At 42.0% G+C, this 25,528-nt stretch overlaps 1 protein-coding gene across 1 annotated transcript; it reads right to left on the reverse strand.

Moving 5' to 3' along the window:
* Positions 1-11,803: 11,803 nt before the first annotated feature.
* On the reverse strand, positions 11,804-25,305 carry SLC19A1 (solute carrier family 19 member 1). The gene is made up of 6 exons (XM_075831162.1): positions 25,193-25,305; positions 22,549-22,791; positions 15,984-16,737; positions 15,286-15,478; positions 15,066-15,207; positions 11,804-12,733 (listed from the first exon to the last, which is right to left on the reverse strand). The coding sequence occupies exons 2-6, from the start codon at positions 22,789-22,791 to the stop codon at positions 12,551-12,553; spliced, it is 1,515 nt and encodes a 504-aa protein (XP_075687277.1). The 5' UTR covers positions 25,193-25,305; the 3' UTR covers positions 11,804-12,550.
* Positions 25,306-25,528: the final 223 nt, after the last annotated feature.

Genomic DNA, 25,528 nt, shown 5'->3' on the forward strand with positions numbered 1-25,528 from the left:
TATCTTGTGTGTATTTTTTATTTGTGCTTTTGTTTCATGGGGTGGGAGCTTCTGGGAATGGTGGGCAAAACAAGAAAAGGGGGCTTTAACGGGGTTGTGCCATGAAAGACCTTTATCACCTATCGACAGGAGGCCCCCTTTATTACCTATCGTCCTGAACCCCCTGTTCTCCCTCACTGCATGACCACAGTGAGGAGGACATTGTATGTAGTGGCGGTTCAGCATATGCACTGTCTCTACGTTTAAAGTCTTGGGACTGATGGAGACAGCCGAATGCATCGCTCAGCTGTTTCCGTCAGTTCCATGCTAGAGCACCACTCCATTCACACTCCCCCTCACTGTGGGGGGTACAGTCAGGAAACCGGGAACTCAGGTACACTGAGCCTGCATGACCCACCACTGCAGAATGAACTTTGAGGGCAGATGCGTGGTAGGAATATCACTGGCCTGTGCCCACCTGCTTTATTCGCTAGACTGTAAAATTTCACAAGCAGCTAAAAGCCGCCAACGTGGTTGCACCTATTTAGACTACTGATTCCCGGCATACAATAAGACAGTGCAAAGTGACTGTCTGACTAGACAGTCGCATTAACTTATTAAACTGGTTAGGAACAGTTGTAAGACCAAAAGCAATTACAAGTACAACTGTTGAAGCATTAAAGGGAATGTGTCGCTAGAATTTTTTTTATTTTTTTTTGTTAAACAATTATTATTTGAGTGATTACACATTGTTATAATTTTTTTTTTTTTTTGTATTAGATTCTAATTTATAACATTTCCATGTGCTGGGCACTAGAGGGAGCAGTTCCCAAAATTGCAGCATGGTCACTGTGGTAAAGCAACCTCATTGCTTTATGCTGCAAATTTGGGGTAGACACACTCGCTCTAGTGTCCTCACACAATCCCCCTCCCTTATTCTGGCTAGTGCCAGGAGGAGGGGGTTGAATCTTCAAACCTCCTACAATGTGTGCCGCAATTTTCTGAGCGACTGCACAGTGTAGAAGGATTAGATACTGTGCTAAGCAGACAGTATAACACGAACATACACGAACATAATACACACATCACATACACAAACATAAATTACCTGCTCCTGCCGCCTCCGCTCCTATTCCTTGTGCCTTAGCTTCCTTGAACATACGGCCGGAAGTCGTCATCTTACTGTCCAACAGTGGCTTCCGGTCCACATGAAAATGGCGCCGGATTCCGCTCTGCGAACGAGCTTAGTTTTGGTCTGTGTGGGAGCGTACGCTGCAGAGAATGGAACGGCTCCCATTCACATTCTCTATGGGGTTGTATGTGCCGTATTCCGTCTCTGTATGTGTCGTTAATTGACACATACAGAGATGAAAAAAAAAATGGCAGCCCCCATAGAGAAGTAAAAGTCAAAAAAAATCATGACACCTTCCCTTTAAGAACATCTGCAAACTTTGGCACTTCAGCTGCCTCAAAGATCAATGATCTTTGATACTTGATGAACTCATATAAGGGTTGGTTTCTAAGCTATGAAACAGGAATTAGAACACATGAACTTAATAATATGTCCACAGCTAAATCTTACACCAACAGCTGAAAAACCACAGGCGTCTCATGGACATGTGCTGACAAGCCATTGTAATTTCAAACGATAGTGAGCTATGCTAATATCACGACCACTTAATAGTTAGGGTCAGTGTGTATATAGTGGAAAGATTCTGCTGCGCAAGTAGCCTGAAAATCTGCAACAAAATCTGCATGTGTTACATGCATATTTTGGCATGGATATTATTCCCCTTTGCATTGCAATAGGTGAAACACTTGGAGTATGTTCACACGTGCTATTTTCGGACGTAATTCGGGCGTTTTACGCCTCGAATTACGTCCGAAAATACGCCTGCAAAGCGCAGGCAAACATCTGCCCATTGAAAGCAATGGGCTTACGATGTTCTGTGCACACCGGCTGTTTTTTTACGCGCCGCTGTCAAAAGACGGCGCGTAAAAAAACGCCCGCGTCAAAGAAGTGCATGTCACTTCTTGAGACGTAATTGGAGCCGTTTTTCATAGACTCCATTGAAAAACAGCTCCAATCGTCGGTACAAGCAATTACGTCTGAAATTCAGGAGCCGTTTTCTCCTGAAAACAGCTCCGTAATTTCAGGCGTATTGGACGTGCACGTGTGTACATACCCTTAGAAAGATCTGCAACCGATAGGGCATTCTGCAAAGTTAAAGCTGATTTGTCACCATAATATGCTGCCGCCCTATCGGTTGCTTTTGCCTCTTATTAAATGTGTTGCAGATTACGCTAACCTTACTATTTAAAGGGGTTTTCCCATCTTGGACATTTATGGGAAAACCCCTTAATGCCATAAATGTTTGATAGATGCTGTTTTCATAACCACCATTCACTTCTATGGGAGTTACGGAAACTGCATAGCTCAGCTGTTTCAGTAACTCCCGACCACCTAACCAGGAAGTGTTCGGGATACAGCGGAGTCGAGCAAGGTAGAACAGGCTTTAGGGGGCCCCGTTCTAGAGATAAGTGTGGGTCAGAGGGTGGGATCCGCATCTATAGGACATTTATGGCAAATCCTGAGGATATGCCATAAATGTCCAAGATGGGAAAACCCCTTTAAGACTGGCGTATGAAATGGCGGTCTTTAATAAATTCCCCCAAAAAATGCCAAAGCCTTCTCCCACCCCCTTCAACATTGACTGACCGCTGCGGGCATCTGCATATATACACATTAGACATCAGTTAATGTTCTCGGAAGTGGAGGAAAGCTCTCCACATAAACACAGCAGACTCATAACTATGTCAGCTGTATTCTATTAACTAAACAGCACATTGGTTTTTTAATGCCATTTAGGATAATGGCACGCCTGACTTGTCCCTATAACATGCTGCCCATAAATAGGGCATGACATTAAGGTGATAAAACTGCTTTAAAAACCTGCAGTATGACTACAATCCACTGTGGATTTTCATGGAGTGTGAAGGTGATGCCCTATCCATATATCATATTTACAGGGAAACTTAAAAGGGTTTTCCTATAATTGTTAATTATCACCTATCCATAGGGACCCCCACTTTTCACAAGAATGTGCTTACCTTGCCGTTCCTGGGAGCCCTATAGGAATGGAGCGCTAGTGTGCATGCTGAACCACCACTTAATTTCTATGAGGATGCCGAGCGCCATCTTCAGCAGACCCATAGATATGAATGGAGCGGTGGCCGAGCATACGCACTACCGCTCCATTCCTAAGGGGCTCCCAGGAACGGCAAGGTAAGCCCATTCTTGTGAACAGTGGGGGTCCCAGCGGTTGGACCCCTACCGATCAGATATTTATCACCTATCCTGCAGATAGGTGATAAATACTGATAATGGGAAAGCCCCTTTAATGAATTAGATCAATTATAAAAATCACTATATGTGGACCAAGGTCAGACAGCACTTAGGTTTAAACCCTAGATTCTCCCGACTCCTTCCTTGGATCAATAATTTTGACTTCCAAAATGCATATCCCCATGCGGTTTTTCGTAAATGGGCCATGAAGGGGTTGACTTGCATTAATAAGATTGATGCGTCCACTCGTCATCCTTACCCATTTAATGAACTACATATTCAATACGATTTTTTTGGGACAACACCCAATTTATTACATGCAGGCCTGTAGCTATACTCACAAGGTCATTCGACCCTTACAGGACCAAGACTGGGATGACTTCTTCTGTCACTTAACCCCATCTCATTAATGCCGAAAATGACTGATTGCTACACATTATAACACTTTAACTCAATCGTTTGACTACTCTATCGAGATCAGGCCTATCTTACTGGGTTGACCACTTAGACCACATGACATACTGTTATCTATAACTAAGGCAGCCAAATACCTCCCATCAGCTATGTACTGGGAAATGTCCTTTAATATTGCTCATAGGGCTTACGTCTCCCCTAACAGGGGCTTTATCATGGGCAACTCCTCTGACCATTTGTGTTTAAAGTGTGGAGTGCCTCACGCAGACTTATTACATTGTCTCTGGTTATGCCCAACTATTGTTGACTTTTGGCGAAAGATACAGCACTTTGTATCAAACACCCTGTCTATACAAAGCCCCTCCACTTTGCAATGGGGTTTATTTGGCATACTGCCCCCTTCCATGACCCCTATCCTGAACAATCGCAAAAAAACTATTATATTATGTCTCTACGGCTGCTAGAAAAGCGATCCTTCTGATCTGGATAAACAATACGCACGCACGCACACACGCGCGCACACACACACACACACCGTATCTTTCTAGAAAAACTATCATATCTCTTCAGAATGGATTGGCTGGAAACCTTCCTTCGTAAAAAGCACAAAACTGAAACTGATCCAATTATCACTTTATCAATGATCATTAGATGTATACTGTGCAATGTGTACAATAACAGGATAAGTGTTCGGAGATGCTTTTGCCATGGGACATCTTGTTCATCCTTTGCTTGTTTGTAACGTTTGCCAAATAAAAATACAGATTTAGAAAGAAAAAAAAAAAAATCACAAAATGTTCACAATGGAGAAAGAATAAAACTTAACTTTTTAGGTGACTTTTCAGAGTTTTCATATGTGTGTACGGAGGAAGAAACTATTTATGGCCATTATATGACTTGTAGTCTGCATTTTTAGCAGTTTTCCCCTCTGCAGGCTCCATTTCTAATGGCTTGTCCACACGTAACTGAATTGCTGCAGAAAATTTCTGCAGCAATTCCGCAAAAACTAGCCGTATTTCCGCTGCGGAAAAACGGCACCATTTCCTGCGTTTTTTACTTCAGAAAATGGTGCCGAATTTGCTGCTTTTTTTTCAATGCTGGGAGATGGTGATATCTCCTCTGAAAAACGCAGCAATTCAGTCCACTTTCTGCCCCTGCAGGTGAATTTCTGCAAGGAAATTTTACACGGCGTGTGGATGAGATCTGTTAAATCTCACCCACTTTGCTGCTACTGTATTCTGCTGCGTATTTTCCGTCTGCAATTCCGGACGGAAAATATGCAGCAATTCCGCTATGTGTGGACAAGCCTTTTTTCGTTTTCTCTGAGCTAGTGGGTGGAGCCTAAATGCCATCATGTCTTCTCCACACAGCACACATAGGAGAATCCTGCTCCCCTATCTCTATCATGTATTATACACATACACTACTCAACAATGAATTTGCAACATCAAGAGGGAAAAGTTTTGGAATTGTGGAAATCATAGGATCGATAGACACGTTAATGAAATGCAAATGATTACAAAATGGAAACAAAATATTCCAAACATATTGATTTATTCAGTATTGAGTATGAGCGCCACACACAGAAATAAATGCACTTACATGCCCTGGCATGCTATCAATGAGGTTATTAATGGTTGTGTGAGGAACGTTATGTCACGCTGAATGCACTGGAACACGCAAATGATTGCTGCAGGCAGCTCCCTTTGCAGTTGCCGACCAATGACGTCCTAGATGTGCTCAATGGGAGACAAGTCCGGAGATGCTGCAGGATATGGCAGCACGTTTAGGCCACGCAGGCTGCATATAATAGCAGAAGCAACATGCGGCCTGGTGTTCTGCTGTTGAAAAACGGATTCTGGGACACTGGAGAAATGGCTGTACCAGGTTGCACGACCAAATCAATGTAACGCCGAGCTGTTCGTGTACCTGAAATGAAGACTAGTGGGGTATAGCTACCATACTTTATGCCACCCCATACCATAGTCCCAGGAGTAGGACCGTTGTGACATTCCCTTGTAAAGGCCTCTTCATGGCGTTGCCTACGTGGTCTCCACTGATCTCCGCCTATCATTTAGTCAGAGACAAAATCGGGACTCATCGCTGAAGAGGATAGACTTCCATTCCAGCCTTCTTTGCCGTCTTGCTGTGCATTGATAGCTTTTGAGAGCGGTGGCGTGTGGTCAATGGAACACCTGTAGCTGGACATCTGGCTTGTAGCCCAATGTCGTGCAAATGCCTTTTGATAAACTGTGTTGTCACTGGTTGCCGCCCTAGGCTTGGAATTTGACATCCAATTTCACTTGCAGTATAGAATGGATAGCTACACGCCATTCTTCCAATCGGATGCTGTCCGTGCAGAGGATCGCCTCCACGTACCTCTTGCTGTCATGTTCATTGTTGTTCTCCCAACCTCCGGGACACGCAAAGTTGAACACTGCTGACATCACGGCCTATGCGCGTATCTAAATGCCGGAGTGATAAACCAAGGTCTCTCAGTTCAAGGGTTCTATATCTCACACTGTGCGACAAGTGTCAATAATTGGCACGACGACGAACAGGAGACATCGCACATTCATCCCACACCACTTGAACTGATATTTGCGGTCTCATGTGGCTAAAGAAACAAACTGCTTTCTTGCTGGCTTTTATGCCCCCCCCCCCCCCCCCACATTGGAGGTAGGTGCTTGACCATTTGCAGTTTTTAGTGAGACCTGCTACTTCTTCGATTTGCATAACCTTACAGCTTGCCATTCTTGGTGTGGCACTGTCAATGTTGAGGAGTGTATTTTATATATATATATATATATATATATATATATATATATATATACTTGAAAATGCCCTCAATGTGAGGGTGAAACGTTGCCCCTAGATGGGGTGGTGAATAAACCTACCTTTGTACACTTTTGTGTGAGAGCTGCTTCCTTGTCTATTCTTTGTATTGGTGTTGTGGAGATGTCACTCCTCCTGAAGCTCTGCACCAGTGCTGCTCCAGTTACCAGTTTTTTTTCTTTATATATACAATTCGGATATGTTCACACGCACTAATTACGGACGTAATTCGGGCGTTTTTGCCCCGAATTACGTCCGAAAAATGCGCCTCGATAGCGTTGACAAACATCTGCCCATTGAAAGCAATGGGCAGACGTTTGTCTGTTCACACGAGGCGTATATTTACGCGCCGCTGTCAAATGACGGCGCGTAAATAGACGCCCGCGTCAAAGAAGTGACCTGTCACTTCTTTGGGCGTAATTGGAGCCGTTATTAATTGACTCCAATGAATAGCAGCGCCAATTACGTCCGTAATGGACGCGGCGTTCAAGCACTTGCACATGCCGTTACGGCTGAAATTACGGGGATGTTTCCTCCTGAAAACATCCCCGTAATTTCAGCCGTTACGGACGCTGCCGTGTGAACATACCCTTACATACATATACACACACAGCCCTTCTCAATGAATTAGAATATCATCAAAAAGTTATTTCAGTAATTCAATACAAAAACTGAAACTCATATTATATAGATTCATTACACACAGAGTAATCTATTTCCAGCATTTTTTTCTGCTAATGTTGATGATTATGGTAACCGTTTATGAAAACCCAAAACTTAGTGCCTCAGAAAATAAGATTATATAAGCCCAATTTCAAAAATGATTTTTATTACCGAAATGTTGGCCTACTGAAAAGTATGTCCAGTATATGCCCTCAATACTTGGTTGGGGCTCCTTTTGCATGAATTACTGCATCAATGCGGCGTGGCATGAGGGCGATCAGCCTGTGGCACTGCTGAGGTGTTATGGAAGCCCAGTTTGCTTTGATATCGGCCTTCAGCTCGTCTGCATTGTTGGGTATGGGGTCTCATCTACCTCTTGGCAATACCCCATAGATTCTCTATGGGGTTTAGGTCAGGCGAGTTTGCTGGCCAATCAAGCGCAGTGATACTGTGGTTATTAAACCAGGTATTGGTACTTTTTGCAGTGTGGGCAGGTGCCAAGTCCTGCTGGAAAATGAAATCAGCATCTCCATAAATTTGTCAGCAGGGGGAAGCATGAAGTGCTCGAAAATGTCCTAGTGGACGGCTGCGTTGACTCTGGACTTGATATAACACAGTGCACCAACACCAGCAGATGACATGGCCCCCAAACCATCACTGACTGTAGAAACTTCACACTGGACCGCAAGCAACTTGGATTGATGCCTCTCCACTCTTCCTCCAGACTGTGGGACCTTGATTTCCAAATGAAATGCAAAATTTACTTTCAACTGAAAACAGGACTTTGGACTTGATCTAACACAGTGGATCAACACTGTTACTCAGTGGTCCAGAGTCAACACAGCGTCTATCAGGAAATTTTCGAGCACTTCATGCTTCCCTCTGCTGACAAGCTTTATGGAAATACTAATTTTATTTTCCAGCAGGACTTGGCACCTGCCCACACTGCAAAAAGTACCAATACCTGGTTTAATAACCTCAGTATCACTGTGCTTGATTGGCCAGCAAACTCGCCTGGCCTAAACCCCATAGAAAATCTATAGGGTATTGTCAAGAGGAAGATGAGAGACACCAGACCCAACAATGCAGACGAGCTGAAGGCCGATATCAAAGCAACCTGGGCTTCCATAACACCTCAGCAGTGCCACAGGCTGATCGCCCCCATGCCACGCCGCATTGATGCAGTAATTCATGCAAAAAGAGCCCCGACCAAGTATTGAGAGCATGAAATGTACATACTTTTCAGTAGGCCTAAATTTCGGTAATAAAAATCATTTTTTTAAATTGGGCTTATATAATAATCTAATTTTCTGAGATACTAAATTTTGGTTTTCATTAACTGTTAGCCATAATCCTTAAAATTAAAAGAAAAAACGATGGAAATAGATCACTGCGTGTAATGAATCTATATGTAAGTTTCACTTTTTGAATGGACTTACTGAAATAAATTTACTTTTTGATGATATTCTAATTAATTGAGAAGGACTATATATATATATATATATATATATATATATATATATATATAGATACATATGTGTATGTGTGTGTACTAAAGCGGCATGGATGATATTATACAGCAGTAATGAGCAGTGTATCTGTGAATCCAGCAGCTAATTTCTTAGTTACCACATTATCCAGAAAGTCCTCTTATTCAGTTTTCTCTGGCAGTCACTAAATCCTCCTAGCCATCTTACTGTAACAGAGATGTTTGGTTAAATCTACAGGGTGGGCCATTTATATGGATTCACCTAAATAAAATGGGAATGGTTGGTGATATTAACTTCCTGTTTGTGGCACATTAGTATATGGGAGGGGGGAAACTTTTCAAACTGGGTGTTGACCATGGCGGCCATTTTGTATCCAACTTTAGTTTTTTCAATGGGAAGAGGGTCATGTGACACATCAAACTTATCGAGAATTTCACGAGAAAAACAATGGTGTGCTTGGTTTTAACGTTACTTTATTCTTTCATGAGTTATTTACAAGTTTCTGACCACTTATAAAATGTGTTCAAAGTGCTGCCCATTGTGTTGGATTGTCAATGCAACCCTCTTCTCCCACTCTCACACACTGATAACAACACCGCAGAAGAAATGCCTCCCGATCTGACCCCCTTAGACTTTTATCTTTGGGGTCATCTGAAGGCAATTGTCTATACTGTGAAGATACGAGATGTGCAGCAACTGAAACTACGGATACTGGAAGCCTGTGCTAGCGTTTCTTCTGCGGTGTTGTACATCTATTGCATATAAAATATGATCTGGTATAAGACCTCTGATGTCTACTGACCAAGCAAACTAGACTAGAAAGGAGACTAACTAAATCCTTCAGTTGATCTGAAGCCTCAATTATCACAGATCAAGGTTTCTATAATGCGCATTCAAAAATTCAAGGCCGAGAAATCTATCAAATAGGGTAAAGCCAAATGTTATGCTTACACAAATAAAGCCAGTATTATGTTCACCAGAAAGTTGAACATGCATTCTGAAGGCAAACCAAATTCATACTCAAGGCTCACCTCAGATCCTGTTGGTATTTTAGAAATCACGCACCAATTTTTCAAATTTGTATAAAACTTCAGCACCTATACAGAGCAAGTCAGATAATAACTCTCCTCTTCGGGCCTCCCTGCTCTTTTGTCAACCGGTGTCACCTCGCTTAATTCTTCTATAACAGAGGAAGACGTCATGGAGTCCATAAAACTTATGTCGAATTCTAAAAGCTCTAGCCCTGATGGCTTTTCACCTCTCTCTTATAAAAAAAATATAATTCTGTCCCTTCAGATCGCTCCTTTCAGGGCTTCATTAATTAAGCCAGAACAAACAGGCCTCATTCCATCTCTCCAAACAACATACGCCTTGTAGAAGACATCCTCCATCAATGAATTACGGTACTTCTCTTAATTCTGGACGTAGAAAAGGTTTTTTATTCTGTAAAATGTGAGTATCTAGCTTTGATCTTGGCTAAGATGGGTATTCATAGCCCTTTATTGCAGTCCCTTAAATTTCTCTCTTCTGCCCCTCAAGCCAGAGTAAAATTTTAAGGCCAATGATGTACATCCTTTTCAATAGACCAGGGAACATGACAGGGGTGTCCACTACACCATCTTCTCTTTTTCAATCACCATGGAGCCTTTAGCCCTTGCGATCTATCAGAATTTAGATATTTTGGGATATTCTTTAGGATCTTTTTCATTTAAAAACGTAGTACGTACAGAATGCAGATGACATGCGTTTATTTATTAGAAACCCCCATCTCTCTTTTTCAATTTTATGTACACTTTGAAACCTGTTTGCGACTTTCAGTAAATCCATCCAAGTCAGAAGCTATGGGCTTAAATATGCACCCGAAATACAAATGGTTTATTTTCTGGAATTTTGACTTTAAATGGAAACAAGTCCACGTCACATTAAAGGCTACATTTCTCTCTGCTAAATTATCCTAAATTATTTGCTAGTATCCGATAACTTCTAGAGGAATGGTCACGTTATTCTCCCTAAACTTCTTTATCTAGGTCATTAACCATACCCATGCGTGCTCTGTTACATATTCAGGGCATCACTGATAAATTCATCTGGGAAAGGCTACAGACCCGAGTCCATAGACAAATTCTATACCGCTCTCCATCTGGTGGCTGGGGTTTACCAAATTCAAAATTATACGATCTGACTGCTCAGTTCTCACAAATTGAATTTGAAATGATAATCCACATCACACCATTAAAGGCCATTCGAGAGGACAAAGTTCCACCATATGAGACAATATAGTCCCAATGGCAGAGTCCCAAATGATCGCTAAAAAGAAGTGGCAAAAGAGCTCAGGTGAGTGCTACGCTGTTCGTTTCGGATTGGCTTTCCTCTGAGCGGTGTGCGGGCTCAATAGTAAGTAGGAGGAATGTCGATCAGAAATGAGGCAGGACAGCGCTCACCCAAGCGCTTCTGCCACTTCATTTTAGTGATTGGTAGGGGTCTCAGTGCTCAGACCCCTACCAATCAAAACTTGGCATGTTATTAGGAGAGTTTAGTTACCCATTTAGCCTAAAATCTCTGATCCATACAAGCGATCCACCCGCTGACAAGGGGGTTCTTTGGTCTACAGATGCACACATGAACAATTTTCAGCTTGTACATTTTCTCTGGTATACTATGAATTGTTTTTTTTAAATTCCCTCCTACTTTTCTACTTTCTGTCTTCAATGTTTTCCACCCACAATGCAAATTACTTAGAAATAGGTACTGTGCTACCCGGTCTGTTTTTTTTCTTTTGCATTGCGGTTTTTACTTTTTCTCTTTTGAAAAAGAAAATAAAAAATGTTTTCTAAAAAAAATATATATATCAGGTACCAGTGAATTTTTTTTTTAGTGATCCCTTGCAAGGATACAATGGATTCCAGTAAGTAAAGTGCAATAGTGATATCAGAAAAGGGGGAAGTAGCTAGCTTTTCTAACTACTAGGATAAGTGGAAATCAATACAGCTAGTAGTTATAATTGCAGCAAAAGTAATGTAGACGTGGATTATTATTATTTTTTGCTTTACATATAGGAGTAAAACAATCTAAAAAATTGTTTCTTTCTGTGTTTATTTTGGTCCAAAGGTACAGCAGATATGCATAGCACATTTTACCAAAACCATGTTCATCAAATCTAATTATATACAAACCGTAATAAAAATTGTAAGTGCACTTTTATACCCATCGAGTGAGCCCATCCTTATTCTCAACACTGTACACAAGAGAATAAATCTTCCCTTCAAACCGTTTCAACCAAGTGTAAGTCTTTGTGATTCTGGCTTATCCCACGGTGATTCACATTTTTTGCCAGTGATCGTTGAGCACTAAAGTGGAAGACTGTATCCGAACAGAGATTCTTATATAATACGTTTTTCACCTGTGTAAATGCGGTCAAATTCCAGTGATTAAAAAAGTCATTCAGTTGTGATGGGGCCGGCGATTAAGTAATTGTTTCTAATAATAATAATAGATGGACTTAATTCACGGACATCAAGATCCAAAAACTTCTGTCTTTTCTCAATGGGAAATCCCTGAGATTCTTATTCCTAAATTGCACTCCGTAAACCATCTCATTCTTCCAGCACTCTTGTTAACACGCAACTCTCGTACCGATGTTGTGCAAGAGGGCGAGATCTCACAGCATGTTCTTACAATTCGTGCCTTGATACTAGCACAACTACGTCTCATTATGTCTAAAGATTTTCTCCTAACTGCGGTGGCCCTGCACACAGCACGGGCCAGTGCTAGGTATGTGCGAATATTGGAACGCTGTTCACCTATATTTGGCCACGGACTGAATTCATGCATGTGACTCTTTGATAGTAGATTTGTCTGTCACCACCTTCTGTTCAGTGGTTGCTTGTGGCTTGGTTGGTTCGTTTTCTTCAACATGTTCCTCACGCTTGTAACGGATGATAACCCAGGCAGCGCCTGCGAGATACAGCACTGCCAAAATAGTGAAGTAGCCAAAATACACGTAGAACTAGAAGATAAAAACAAAGTGTCAGACAGAGTATAACTAATGGTATGGATATTAATTATATGGGACACCGTTCAGGCTTTCATTCTATTGCCAATCGTTAAATACCTAAGTATTACTGTCACATAAAAATGTATGCAGAAAAAAAAAAAAAAGACATTGCGAACAGGATTTATACGGTTTCTCTGTGTTCCTAACAAAGGTGACCTAGTATATTGTTACCTATGTACAGAATGACAGCCAGTTTGTGACCTCAACTAAAAGATGCAATATGACAAAACACATTTATGGCATATCCATAGGGACCTAGACATATTAAAATGGGTGGTTGCGTGACCGGCACAATTCTGGCAGCTAAATGTTCCAAATTATGGAGCGCGCCTCTTAATACATTTTGGACATTTTACCTCAAAGTATTTTGGTTTTAGACGAGTGTGTGAAATGCCAAATCTCCCCCTATGTCAATGCTGAGGCTTTGGAGCTCTGTGTCAGAAAAACAGAGCTCCGACCACTATAAAAGATCTATTAAATAATTATTAATGCAGAATTATGAGCCCATTTAGAATATATATATATATATATATATATATATATATATGTATATATATATATATATATTTATTTTTATATATATATATATATATCTCAAGTGGTGAAGATTCACTTTAAGGAGCTTGAAGAACGCCCTATTGAATAATTCCAACAGGAAAGTCTGCATTTTTTCCCCCCAGGTTTAATATTTAAGAGTTAGTTTACATACTACGATTCATTTCAACCTCATCTAGCGGCGACCTCTGCATGTAAAATCACTGAGAAATTTCCAATTAACACTAGTGGTCACCATCTTAAAGAGACTCTGTCACCACATTATAAGTGGCCTATATTGTACATGATGTGATCGGCGCTGTAATGTAGATTACAGCAATGTTTTATTTAGAAAAACGATCATTTTTGACGGAGTTATGACCTATTTTAGCTTTATGCTAATGAGTTTCTCAATGAACAACTGGGCATGTTTTACTTTTTGACCAAGTGGGCGTTGTGGAGAGAAGTGTATGACGCTGACCAATCAGTGACCAATCAACGTCATACACTTCTCTCCATTCATTTACACTGCAGATAGCGATATAGCTATATCGCTATGTGCAGCCACATAAACACACTATAATGTTACTGCAGTGTCCTGACAATGAATATACATTACCTCCAGCCAGGACGTGATGTATATTCACAATCCTGACCACTTCTGTAGCGTCTCTGTGATTTACAGCACAGCGAGATCTCGCTGTAATTGACAGTTTACAGCGTAGTCTCGCGAGACTATGTCTGCTATGCTGTAAATCACAGAGAAGTGTCAGGATTCTGAATACACATCCCGTCCTGGCTGGAGGTAATGTCTATTCATTGTCAGGACACTTGATTAACATTAATGTGTGTGTATGTGGCTGCACATCATGTTCTAGTAAGAACACGATGCTGCTGTGTAAATGAATGGGGAGAAGTGTATGACGCTGATTGGTCACTGATTGGTCAGCGTCATACACTCCTCTGTACAACCCTCACTTGGCCATATAGTAAAACACGCCCAGTTGTTCATTAAGAAACTCATTAGCATAAAGCTAATATAGGTCATAACTCCGTCAAAAATGATGTTTTTCTAAATAAAAAACACTGCTGTAATCTACATTACAGTGCCGATCACATCATGTACAATATAGGCCACTTATAATGTGGTGACAGAGCCTCTTTAACTGAAATTGGACAGACTCAAGAACTCAGACTGTGTGTTTGCAGACAAGCCCTATTGTGGTGATCACCATCACGTTTCAGCAGTCAGGATAGTAATAACTGGCTTATAGACTGATCAAGGTTATAATGGAATTGTGACCTATAGTGTACGTTCCCACAGGCAGGATATGCCAGGGAATTTCCCCAATGGAATTCTGGGAGGTAATTCCGCAGCATTTACTGCAGCAGCAAAGTGAATGAGATTTCTCCAAATCTCAGCCTCACGCTGTGGGGAAAAAAACCGCAGTAAAGTCGCAAGAAAAGTGTTTTTACAGTGCGGCCTCCAAATCCACAGCATGTCAACATGTACAGCATTTACACATTGGAAACGCTGTAAAAACTGCTGGAAATCTGCAAGTGGAACAACTGCAAAAATTCTACAATGATTGCCGCAGCTACATTGTGTTTCCCTAGAAAAATGCACTATCTGCAGCGTATCCGGCCTGTGGGTACATACCCATAAGGATCTCTGGAGCAGCAAGGTAAACTGCTAGGAATAATCCAAAAAAGTGATCATGTCTATTATTGTGAACCCTACACTTATTACCTGTGGATGCACAGAAAGAGCCAAGCCTCTCTTGTCAGCAATAATAATGGTGATGACAGTTTTCAATATTGTAGCAAAGAAGGTGTTAATTCCAAACACCAGTGCACAAAGTTCTTTGGACATAGAGCTGGCAATCTGGAAACTAAAAAACAAAACAAAGATTAATAAAAATATTTATCACAAGTACAAAAATTAAAGCAAAAACATATGAGTTACTTACATGGCAATGGGAACCAAGAACTGGTAAGAACTGCGGAAAAGGATATAAGCCACATAGCAAACCCAAATATTTGAGGTTGAATTCATGAGCATAAGAAGTCCTGCCTGGAAAGCAGTGACTAACCCAATAACCAACTCTGACCACAGACTCCAGCGGATCTTCACATACCCCGCAGAAAATGAGGTGATCGCTCCTGAGACCAAACAGAAATCCATTTATTAGCACTCAATTGCTGTAAACATATACATTCATAGTCTACTTTAAAAAAAACTTGAGTCCAGTGGGCGGTCCTATTCTGTGATTGACAGCCTTCTCTGCATGAGTGTGCATACAGTGATAATTGTCAGTCACAGAGTAGGACCGCCCACTGGACTCCTTAGCCCAGAATGAGCAGGGAATTAAATGAATAAAATACAAGTTATATTAAATCTTTCCCCACAAAACTATATAATCAATCTGCTCAGCTCCTCCTGCTCTGTAGCACGCTGCCCGCAGATTGTACAGCATATTCAATGTGACAGGCTCCCTTTAAATAGGTATGATCTGTGCTTTACAGTTAGACAAGTATTGAAAATTGGAAAAGCACCAAAACACATGGCAAGTGCCCTGCACCAAGAGAACATGACTACCATGACGGTAACATTTCTAAAACTGATGCAAAAGTTAAAAGTTCAACAGGATTTCTCTATGACTCTTACCAAGAAGTGTAGAAGCAGCATCAACCCCGCCATTGTATACTCTGCGGTTGCTTGTGGCAGGATAGATCTCATTCCAGAGAATCTGCACATAGTATAGCATAAGGTAATACCCAGCAGAATTAAAGATCCACCACAGTGACCAGATACGTAGTCTGGGATGACGAACAGTTCCTTTCAGTTCTAGGAGCATACGGACAAACACAAAGTCTCTCCACCCAGAGCACAAACCCCCGACTTTGGCTTCCGGATTCATCATTTGTCGCTCAGACTGGTGAACCCCATTTTCTTGCTTAGACATTCTTTTATTAAAGAAGAGACTTTTCTTGGGACGTTTCAGAAAGAGAGTGAGGATCAGTCCAAACATCATGAAACCCAGCGAGATGTAATTAAGAGTCAGAAAGGGGACACCACCCACTGTAATACACAGTTGCCCTAACACAGAGCTTAAGAAAACCCCCATTAGCACCGAAGATCGGGAGTACCCAGCTGCCCATTGATACTTCGAAGGAGAAACCAGTGAGAAAATGTATGAAGAATATGCAACACGTGCTGCCATGGTGATGCCATAGAAGAACTCCATAAACTGCATTTCAAGAACATTTGTTCCAAAGATCAGCAGTAACCAGACAGAGATGTGACTGAGGCTCTGGAGGATCAGCACTGGTTTATAACGCAGAAAATCGGTCAGGAGGAAAACTGGCACTAGCACCACCATGTACGAGTAGCTTAGCACTGGAGTTATTTCATTGGTGACCTACAAAGACAATTGGAAAAAAAAGATGTCAAAGACGAGACCAAGCAGGAGGTGAGTCAATGATAAATCAAGGAAGAAACCATCTGGAACTAATCATTACAGCGCGGATATAAAACTAAACCGGTGATACAGAGCAGGAAAATTAGACCGACAGCCCAATTAGATCTACAATATTGCGGCAGGCACGGCCTACTGGAGACATTAATAATGACAGATTTTGTCCTGTTCTATCATATTGTACAGCAATATAAATAGTGTAACCTGCTCCAACGTGCTATAAAACTAGAGGGCCAATAATCCAATATCAGTGCTTCTCGCAAAAGTTTATCAACGCAAGCCAAAATGTATTTACACCTAATGAGCCCCCTTAAGAACTCCGCTCATGTTGACCTTGGGGACACTACGGATTTCTCTATTTTTGCCTAACTGCATTCCAAGAGTCTTAACTTATCTTTTTTTGTCTGTCACTGGTCTTGTTTTTTTTTTGCGTTTCGAGGGGGAATATTTTTTTCTTGGTACATATAGTTTAGCATTTATTTTATATAAAAAATTTTTAGTTGAACATGCAAATAAAATTTAGTTCAATTTATTTTTTCCCACGACACCTTAAATTTTGTTTTAGATTTATTGTACAGGTTGTAACGATTAATGGGATATAAACCGATCAACCATACCATTAAAACCAACTGCCTAATATTGCGTAGGTCCTCCTCATGACGCAAAAACAGCTCTGACCTGTCGACGCATGGACTCAACAAGACCTCTGAAAGTGTCCTGTGGTATCTGCCACCAAGACGTTAGCAGCAGATCCTTTAAAGGGGTTATCGGAGTTTCTTAAATGTTTTCCTTATGGCTGCAAATGACATGAATTAAGAAAAGAAGCAGTACTTACCTTTCCCCTGGCGAACCTGCGATGCCGCTCCGGTGGCACTCCCGGGCTCAGCAGTGACAAAAAGTATTTCTCGCATAATGCTAGAAAAACAAGACATGACCACTGAGCCCTCTGCAACGTTCACATGCTACCTCCATCTAAACAATCACCGGGTGTGCCACCGGATTGTCAGTGCTGGAGAAAGAATCGGTGAATACTGCTTGTTTTGTTAATTGTAACTTCCAGAAATGACGGTTTACTTTCTAAATTAAGTGATGGCATCTCACTAGGATATGTCATCCCTTACTGATCAATGGGGATCTGACAGTTTCCTTGCGTTGCAGATCACTACACAGAAGGCAGCCATGTGCACAGATATGCAGGAGAAATAACAAAGGAAACCCTGTACTTTCTCTGTATCGGAAAAATCTTTCTCCACAATCGGCGATTATCTTTATTATACATCATTAATATAAAAGGTATTTAGCCACCTTCTCATTGTTCAGTACTAAACTCTTCACAGTAATATTGTTGGATTTTATCATCAGAACAAGTCTGGCTTTTTAAAATTTATACATCCACTTACATTGTCTTTCAAATGTCTTGGCAAATACCTTTCATTGATGTATCTTACTGTATCCTATTATTTTCTATACTCTCCTTTTCTTATGTAAAACCCCTTTATGCACATTAGAGATGTGCACTACCTTAGGATCCTTTTACACTGGCCAAAAGGGGCCGTAAAAACGAGCGCTGATCATCGAGAAAGCTCGTTAATCGGTGCTCGTTTGCTTCCTTTACAAGGAGCAATGCTTGGTTATGTATGGGGACGAGCGATCGTTACTACAGGGAGATGTGCTGCCAATAACGATATTTATTGCTGCATAGACTATATGATCAGCCGATGAATGAGTGTTTGCGCGTTCATCGGCTGATCGTTCATCATGGCAATGATAGGGAACGAGAGCTCATACGAATGCTTGTTTGCCGGATCATTGGTAAAAGGGCCTTTAACCCTAAGTATAGAAAGAATTTGCTGAAGTTAAAAGTACAAAGTCTGAAGCTCCTGTGCTGCATTATTCCCATGAAAATAACTTCTTTCATAGGATCTGGCAGTTTGGCTTTGGTCGTAGGGACAGAATATGGGTGTAAAAAAGAAAAAAAGTATAGTGTTTTTTTTTTTTTTTTTAGTTAGCATGAATACGTTGATATGAACAAATACATTTATTATGTGGACATTAATGCGTATGGTGATTTCAATCCACACTCCATATGACGAGAGTGGACTGTATAAATTGCCATTAGGTCACTGGAGTAGAGAAGCTGTAAGCTTTGGGCCTGTCGCTTTAAGGACTAATATTTCTCACATGAATTAAGTAGTTTTTAAGATCTTTTAAGAAACACTCCAGCTCAAACATCACATTTATACAAAGCCCCTGCTAGTCACGATAGGCGATTCATCACAAACCACTCCTCGGTATACCGAGCTCTGCTGGAACTATAAGAGTGACACGTCTTTATTACCAAAGAACCACGTACATATAGGTTTGTGAGGCGTCCACGGCCGCGGACCATCAGGATTACTCACCTCCCGGCGGCCACAGCCATGGATCTGTGAGCGCTGGCCCGCATCTCCTCCCCAGGAGAGGCCAGCGCTCATTTCTGCTGTGTCCCGTATAATCATCAATTAACCCATGATCACTCTGGACTATAAAAAGGGCTCTACCCTTTTACTCATTGCCTGAGCGTTGTTGTGTTTACCCATGTTAGTCTTAGCAAATGGTCCCTTCGTGTTATCCTGTTCCCGTGCCATGCTACCTGTATCCTGTGCTATATCTGTTCCTGTGCCTTAACCTGTTGGAGTCGTGTTGTGCCACCGGTCACACCTGCTGATATACACGTCTGGCGACTACAAATTCATCTATGTCAAGCCTCCATTACTGTCTGGACTATTTAAGGTTCTATTGTACTAGGACTGTTGGTTGGCCAGATGCTACTCTGCTACGTCCTAGCGGGTCCACATACCCACGGATCGTGACACTTTGTTACTACATGTGCCACTTGGGCTATCACAATATTGTTTGACTGTAGGTTTGCTTTAACGTGCAGTGAATCGGATTTTATATCGTTTTTCGTAGTTCACGGTTAACAAGAGTTCCAGAGATCTCTACATTTCCCATTTGGAAACATTTGTTCTATTAGTAATTAACTCAAGAGCTTAAAAAAACGAAAACCTTATTATCTAGTTTCTCTTTAAAGGCTTATGAGCAGTTATTTATATATACAGTGTATTGCGAAAGTATTTGGTGTTTTTCCTGTTTTGTTGCATTACAACCATAAATGAATAAATGGCTATTTGGGGATTTGTACCATTTGATTTACACGTCTACCACTTTGACGGTGCAAAATATTTTTTACTGTGACAAACAATAATAAAGACAAAAACCAGAGAGCTTTAATGTGCAGAAGGCCCGCTTTACATGGGCGTGCTCGTTCCGTGAGATGCGGACCGTATGTCGGCCGTATTTCCCTGACAGAACACAGTTCAGGGAGCTGGACTCCTAGCATCATAATTATCTATCCTAGGAGTCCCTGCTTCCCTGCGGGAATATGGTTCTGTACTAGCATCATAGATAACTGCTAGAAGCCCGGCTCTCTGATCAGAGTTCAGTCCAGTAAATACGGCTGACATACGGTCGGTATCTCATGCACCGAACATGGCCGTGTGAAAGAGGCCTATGTATTTACCCCCTGAAAGTCAATACTTTGCGTAGCCACCTTTTGCTGAAATTACAGCTGCAAGTCTCTCGTTTGGTGGACGTCTTCGTCTGTCAGGTTTGCAGTTGTGCCATATTCTTTCCATTTTCTTATAATGGATTTAGAGGTGCTCCGTGGGATGTTCAAAGTTTGGGAGATTTTCTTTATTTCCAAACCCTGATCTATACTTCTCCACAAATTTGTCTCTGACCTGTTTGGAGAGCTCCTTGGTCTTCGTGTTTCTTGCTTAGTGGTGTTGCAGAATCAGGAGCCTTTCAGAACAGGTGTATTTATAATGACATCATGTGACACTTTGATTGCACACAGGGGACCTTATTCTACTAATTATGGGACTTTAGACCTTATTGAGGCTGTGTTCACACGTCACGGCAAAACAGCGAGGTTTTCCAGCAGTTAACTGCATATAAACACCACGTATGAACAAAGCCTTAGAGGTTTCATTGCAAAGGTGGTGAATACATATGCACTCACAACTTTTCAGTTTTTAGCTATTGTTTTTTTTAACAAGGTATTTTCCACTGTTTGGACTATTGTGTCAGGTACATTACATAAAATGTAATTTAAACCCCATTTTAATTTCAGGTTGTAATGCAACAAAACGGTGATACTTTTGCAAGGCACTGTGTTATAAAGATGCCCCAGCAGCTCATGGCAAGTCCTGCAGTAGAGAGTACCCCCAAGTGCTGCAGTAGAGAGTACCCCCAAGTCCTGCATCATCTTTGAGGATGGCGAAGCAGACTATTCCAATATTCCATGTTGAAAATAAGAAGCATTGCTTTTTTTAGGGAGAATTTATTTGATAAGACCTTAATTTTTCCAGCTAGTTTCCCTTTAACATACCGCTAGCCCTGAGTATTAAACTCTTAAGCTTGCGGCTAGATGACTGAAGTCTGGGTTTAAGGAAAGAACAAAGGTTACAGTTCACATGCTTACACAGCAGTTTGCTGCTTACCACATTCCTCAATAAGTAAAGCATGTGTGACAATCCCTATGTACACCACTAAACCATTTTTATTGCAGGAGAACGATTAATCATTGTGTATTATGAAGCAAAGCAGTGACGGGCGACAAGCAATGAGAGGAGTCTCGCTATAGATTCTGCACAATTTGTTTAGTCTTAAAGGATTAAGGTGCTTCTATATACCACTATAGCGGTGACCAAAGGTTTCTCTTCTGTTACAAGGTTTACCCAAAACTTAATGATTCTAAAAACACAAATGGTGTGACTGGATGATTTCTGAGGGAAAAAGAGAGACATTCAGCCATGGAGGCAAACAGCATCTTTGTAAAAGACGGTATAGTTCGCCTGGGATTATTTTTTGTTTTACACCAGCCACAAGTGAAGCTAGGAAACATTATAATACATATAATTGCAGAAAACTGCCTCGGGGAGGGGAGCGGCTGGGGGCAGAGAGATAAATAGATGCTGCAGCAGCTTCTAGTAAGTGTTCTATCTAACCCCAGTGCTGGATTCACAGCTATCCTGCTCAGTACTGCTGTATAATGCCCTACATTCTGCTGCTTGTATATAAGTGATAGAAAGAGATAGGCTAGCAGGATTCTCCATTTCTCTCCAGCTGTTGTGATGTTCCACATACACAGCACAGTCCCTCCCACCCCTCTGAAACTGTGCTCAGGGAGAACTAACAATTAGAGAGAGCCTATAAAAAGGGAAAACTGGTGAATAATGCAGGAACAAGTAACATATAGGGTCATTCTTCATGTACACGCGCGACTGCTTATTCTGAAAAGTAACCTGAAAGGTGTAGGTACCCTTTAAATTCGACATCTGAGGATATCCCCGATAGAAGGTAGAGCAAGGAGAAAACCTTTGTCAACTAAGCACTTGCTATTAAATGTCCAATACCCTGTAAGGCCTTATTCACACGACCGTGTTCGGTCCGTGCTATACGGACCGCATGTCGGCCGCATTTCCCAGACCGACACAGTTCAGGGAGCCGGGCTCCTAGCATCATAGTTATGTAGGACGCTAGGTGTCCCTGCCTCCCCGCAGGAGGGACACCTAGCGTCCTACATAACTATGATGCTAGGAGCCCGGCTCACTGAACTGTGTTCGGTCCGAGAAATGCGGCCGACATGCAATCACGGACCGAACACGGTCTTGTGAATAAGGCCTAAGTGTAAATGTATGGATACAATACCTGCTCTTTGGTAAAATTCCTTTCAGGACTGAGTAGAAATGGAGTAATAAAGCTCTCTCCTGGGCGTAGCTGAGTCATGAACCCATAAAAGCACAGGTAAAAGAGCAGAAACTTCCATCCTTTTAGTTCCTCAGGGGGTGCTGGTGGTTCCTCGGCTGGGGATGACGTTTCTTCCACGGGAGGCTCATGTTCCTCTTCCTCCGGAGGTTCTAGCTTCTCATTCTTTTCACAATCTGGATCCATCTTAATATTATAAGACAAACATTATTTTCTTACAAGCAATACCAGGAATAAATCTTCAGGAAAAAAAATAATTTCAGATGATTACAAACAAGAAAACCGTACAGGCAGGCAGCAAAAAGCTAGCAGCATTCTCGGAAACATCTGTGGAGGCAAAATTAGTGGGAGGAAGTCTCGATTTCCTACATAGGGAATCATCGCCACAACGCATGCATGCCCGCCAGCTGTACCAGAGCGCCACACTCCTGCTGCCACACAGCAATAAAGCGAGTGACGCACACCCTGCAGAGGCAAAACTAGTGGGAGTGAGCCTCGCTTTACTACATAGGACGCCATCTAGTCTTTACTTGGAAGAAAAGTTCAGTTATAATGACCTTATTATAACTGTCTGTCCGTATAACCGACAACACATGGACTGAAAACTGACATATTAAAGTCAATGGGCCAATTTATATGCCCGATTTCCCACAAAGACCGTTGGTCCAAGCAGAGAAAATCATGTAATGCACTGCTTTGGTCCGATTTTCGCGCTAGACTTAAGTCAATGGGTTAGTGAAAAAAATATATATATTGCACTGCACATGGACACCATCCAAGTGCAGTCCGTTTTTTACACTAATGGGCTACTAGGAGACACTGAAAAGAACGCAGGAATGGATTTAAAATCTGATGCCATACGGATGTAAAAAAAACCAAAAACAGTCAAATGAAACGCACTTGGACACAATACTGTTTCGACTTGGATAGAAGATCGTCCGTTTTTCCCTGATAAAAGACGGATGAGTTTCACAATGCTACAGTATGATGATGTAGTGACACAGAGTCTGTCATGTGATTGGTCGCGGGGTGCTGCTGTATCCTTCTCGTCACTACAGAACCGCACCTGCATCTTTATTCCACTTTGTTATAAGGTGATAAACTTTGTTGTTGTATTTTTTTTTTTGCAATTTGATTGCACTGACTGACATCTCACGGCGTTTTTCCGTTTTGGCACATTGGCAGAATACAGTACACCGGAAATAAAATGTCTGCATCCGTCGCACCCAGATTTAGAGGGGTATTCCATTCTCAGGCATTTATAACATATCCACAGAATATGTCATAAATGTCTGATAGATATGGGTCCCACCTATCTCAAGAATGGGGCCCCATGCCCCCCATCCTACCCTTCTCCCGCAGTCGCTAGGCTTAGACCACCGAGTTATGAGGTGGCCAGGAGTAAGGAAACAGCTGTGCTACGCTATTTCCGCAGTGCTAATTCTATATCCTGTGGATTTGCCATAAATGTCCGAGATGGAAATACCCTTTAACTAGGTTTCCTGTTTTCTATTTAATATTACTCTATGTGCTATTATTTTCATGCAGATTCATTCCATGCAAGTCTAGACTTCTAACATTTTAGTTAACCCCATTACCCCTCTTTTCCATGTCAGACGAACAGTGTCTCAGGAAGCTGAGATACCGGGAGTTGTTTGTTGGTGTCAAGGCAGAGAAAGAAAACAGCAACGTCATTTCTTTGGATTCTGACGGTCTCCCCACATCGGCCTTTAGGGAAGATAAGGATCGATATGCCCGGTAAAAAAAAGCTTCACTGAAGGTGTCTGGCAGCCACGTGTGCCACTTCCCAATGATGCCAGCATGCATATGTATGGAGGAGTTGGGCGGGATTGCCGTTTGGATGACATTTATCTAAGGTCTATGGTCAACTTTGGGTTTTAATAATTATATCATGCCATGTACCATTCCTCCAGTGTCCTCACATCACCCCATAACTTAACCATTGATTCCCGTAGCACATTAGTCAGGAGCAGTCAGATCAATGCCCCGTAGACCAGCATGGAGTCTCAAAATATGCCCCACGCAATGAGGCCACGAAACTGACGCAACATCTCCAGCGGCTATTTGCCAGGTATACACAGCAAACTCCTATTTCTTGTACCCAGGTGGCACCTTATCTATAACCGGGCAGTTTCGGGTCAGTCTACAATCCAATAAAACAAGACACCTGTTGATTCATGTACCAGCCCCAATAACAGGTAACTAGCACAAGCCCAAAATGTCGCAGCCACCCTGGCCACAAATCTGCAATGCTAAATGTACATGGGTGATACGGTCCAATGATGATAGGAGGGCACCCGGGATCACTGCAATGCCAGGGTCATACCAGGTGAAAAAGAAAGTCGCGTGAAGTTGCATTATGTGACTTTTTTCATTACACTATAGTGTGGGTCACACATGGCAAATAGCAGTGTAGTGCCAGTCTCATGCAGACTCCATTGTTTGGGCATTCACATAACACAGTTATGACTGACACATTTCCATGTGTTTCCTGTAGAGAGGTAGCGTGTGGCCGCTGGCATCGCTTGCAGTCACTCACCCCCTGCACCCGCACATTTGCCGTTACCTGTGTTCAGTCGCCCGTCCCGTCAGTGCCGCAGCCCGGTCTTTCCCTGTCACACACGTTTCACAATGTCCCTTCTCCACTCACAAGTCACACGGCTGCACATTGTAACTACATTACCCGGCATTCTGCGTCTGACTACATTTCCCAGCATGCATATCAGCCAAGAAAACAAGTCTGTGATCTAGACTCTAGAGCGCCCTGTAGCTGCTCCCAGGTAGTATTACACCCCGCGCTGTACATCCTGGTCCATGCGCTTATACTGAGCTGTGTCTGCTGTGTAGTAGTGACCTGTGCTGCCTCGTATGTTGTATTATCCCCAAACTCTGACAAAATATA

The sequence above is a fragment of the Rhinoderma darwinii genome, chromosome 6 (assembly GCF_050947455.1).
Source record: "Rhinoderma darwinii isolate aRhiDar2 chromosome 6, aRhiDar2.hap1, whole genome shotgun sequence".
NCBI lineage: Eukaryota > Metazoa > Chordata > Amphibia > Anura > Rhinodermatidae > Rhinoderma > Rhinoderma darwinii.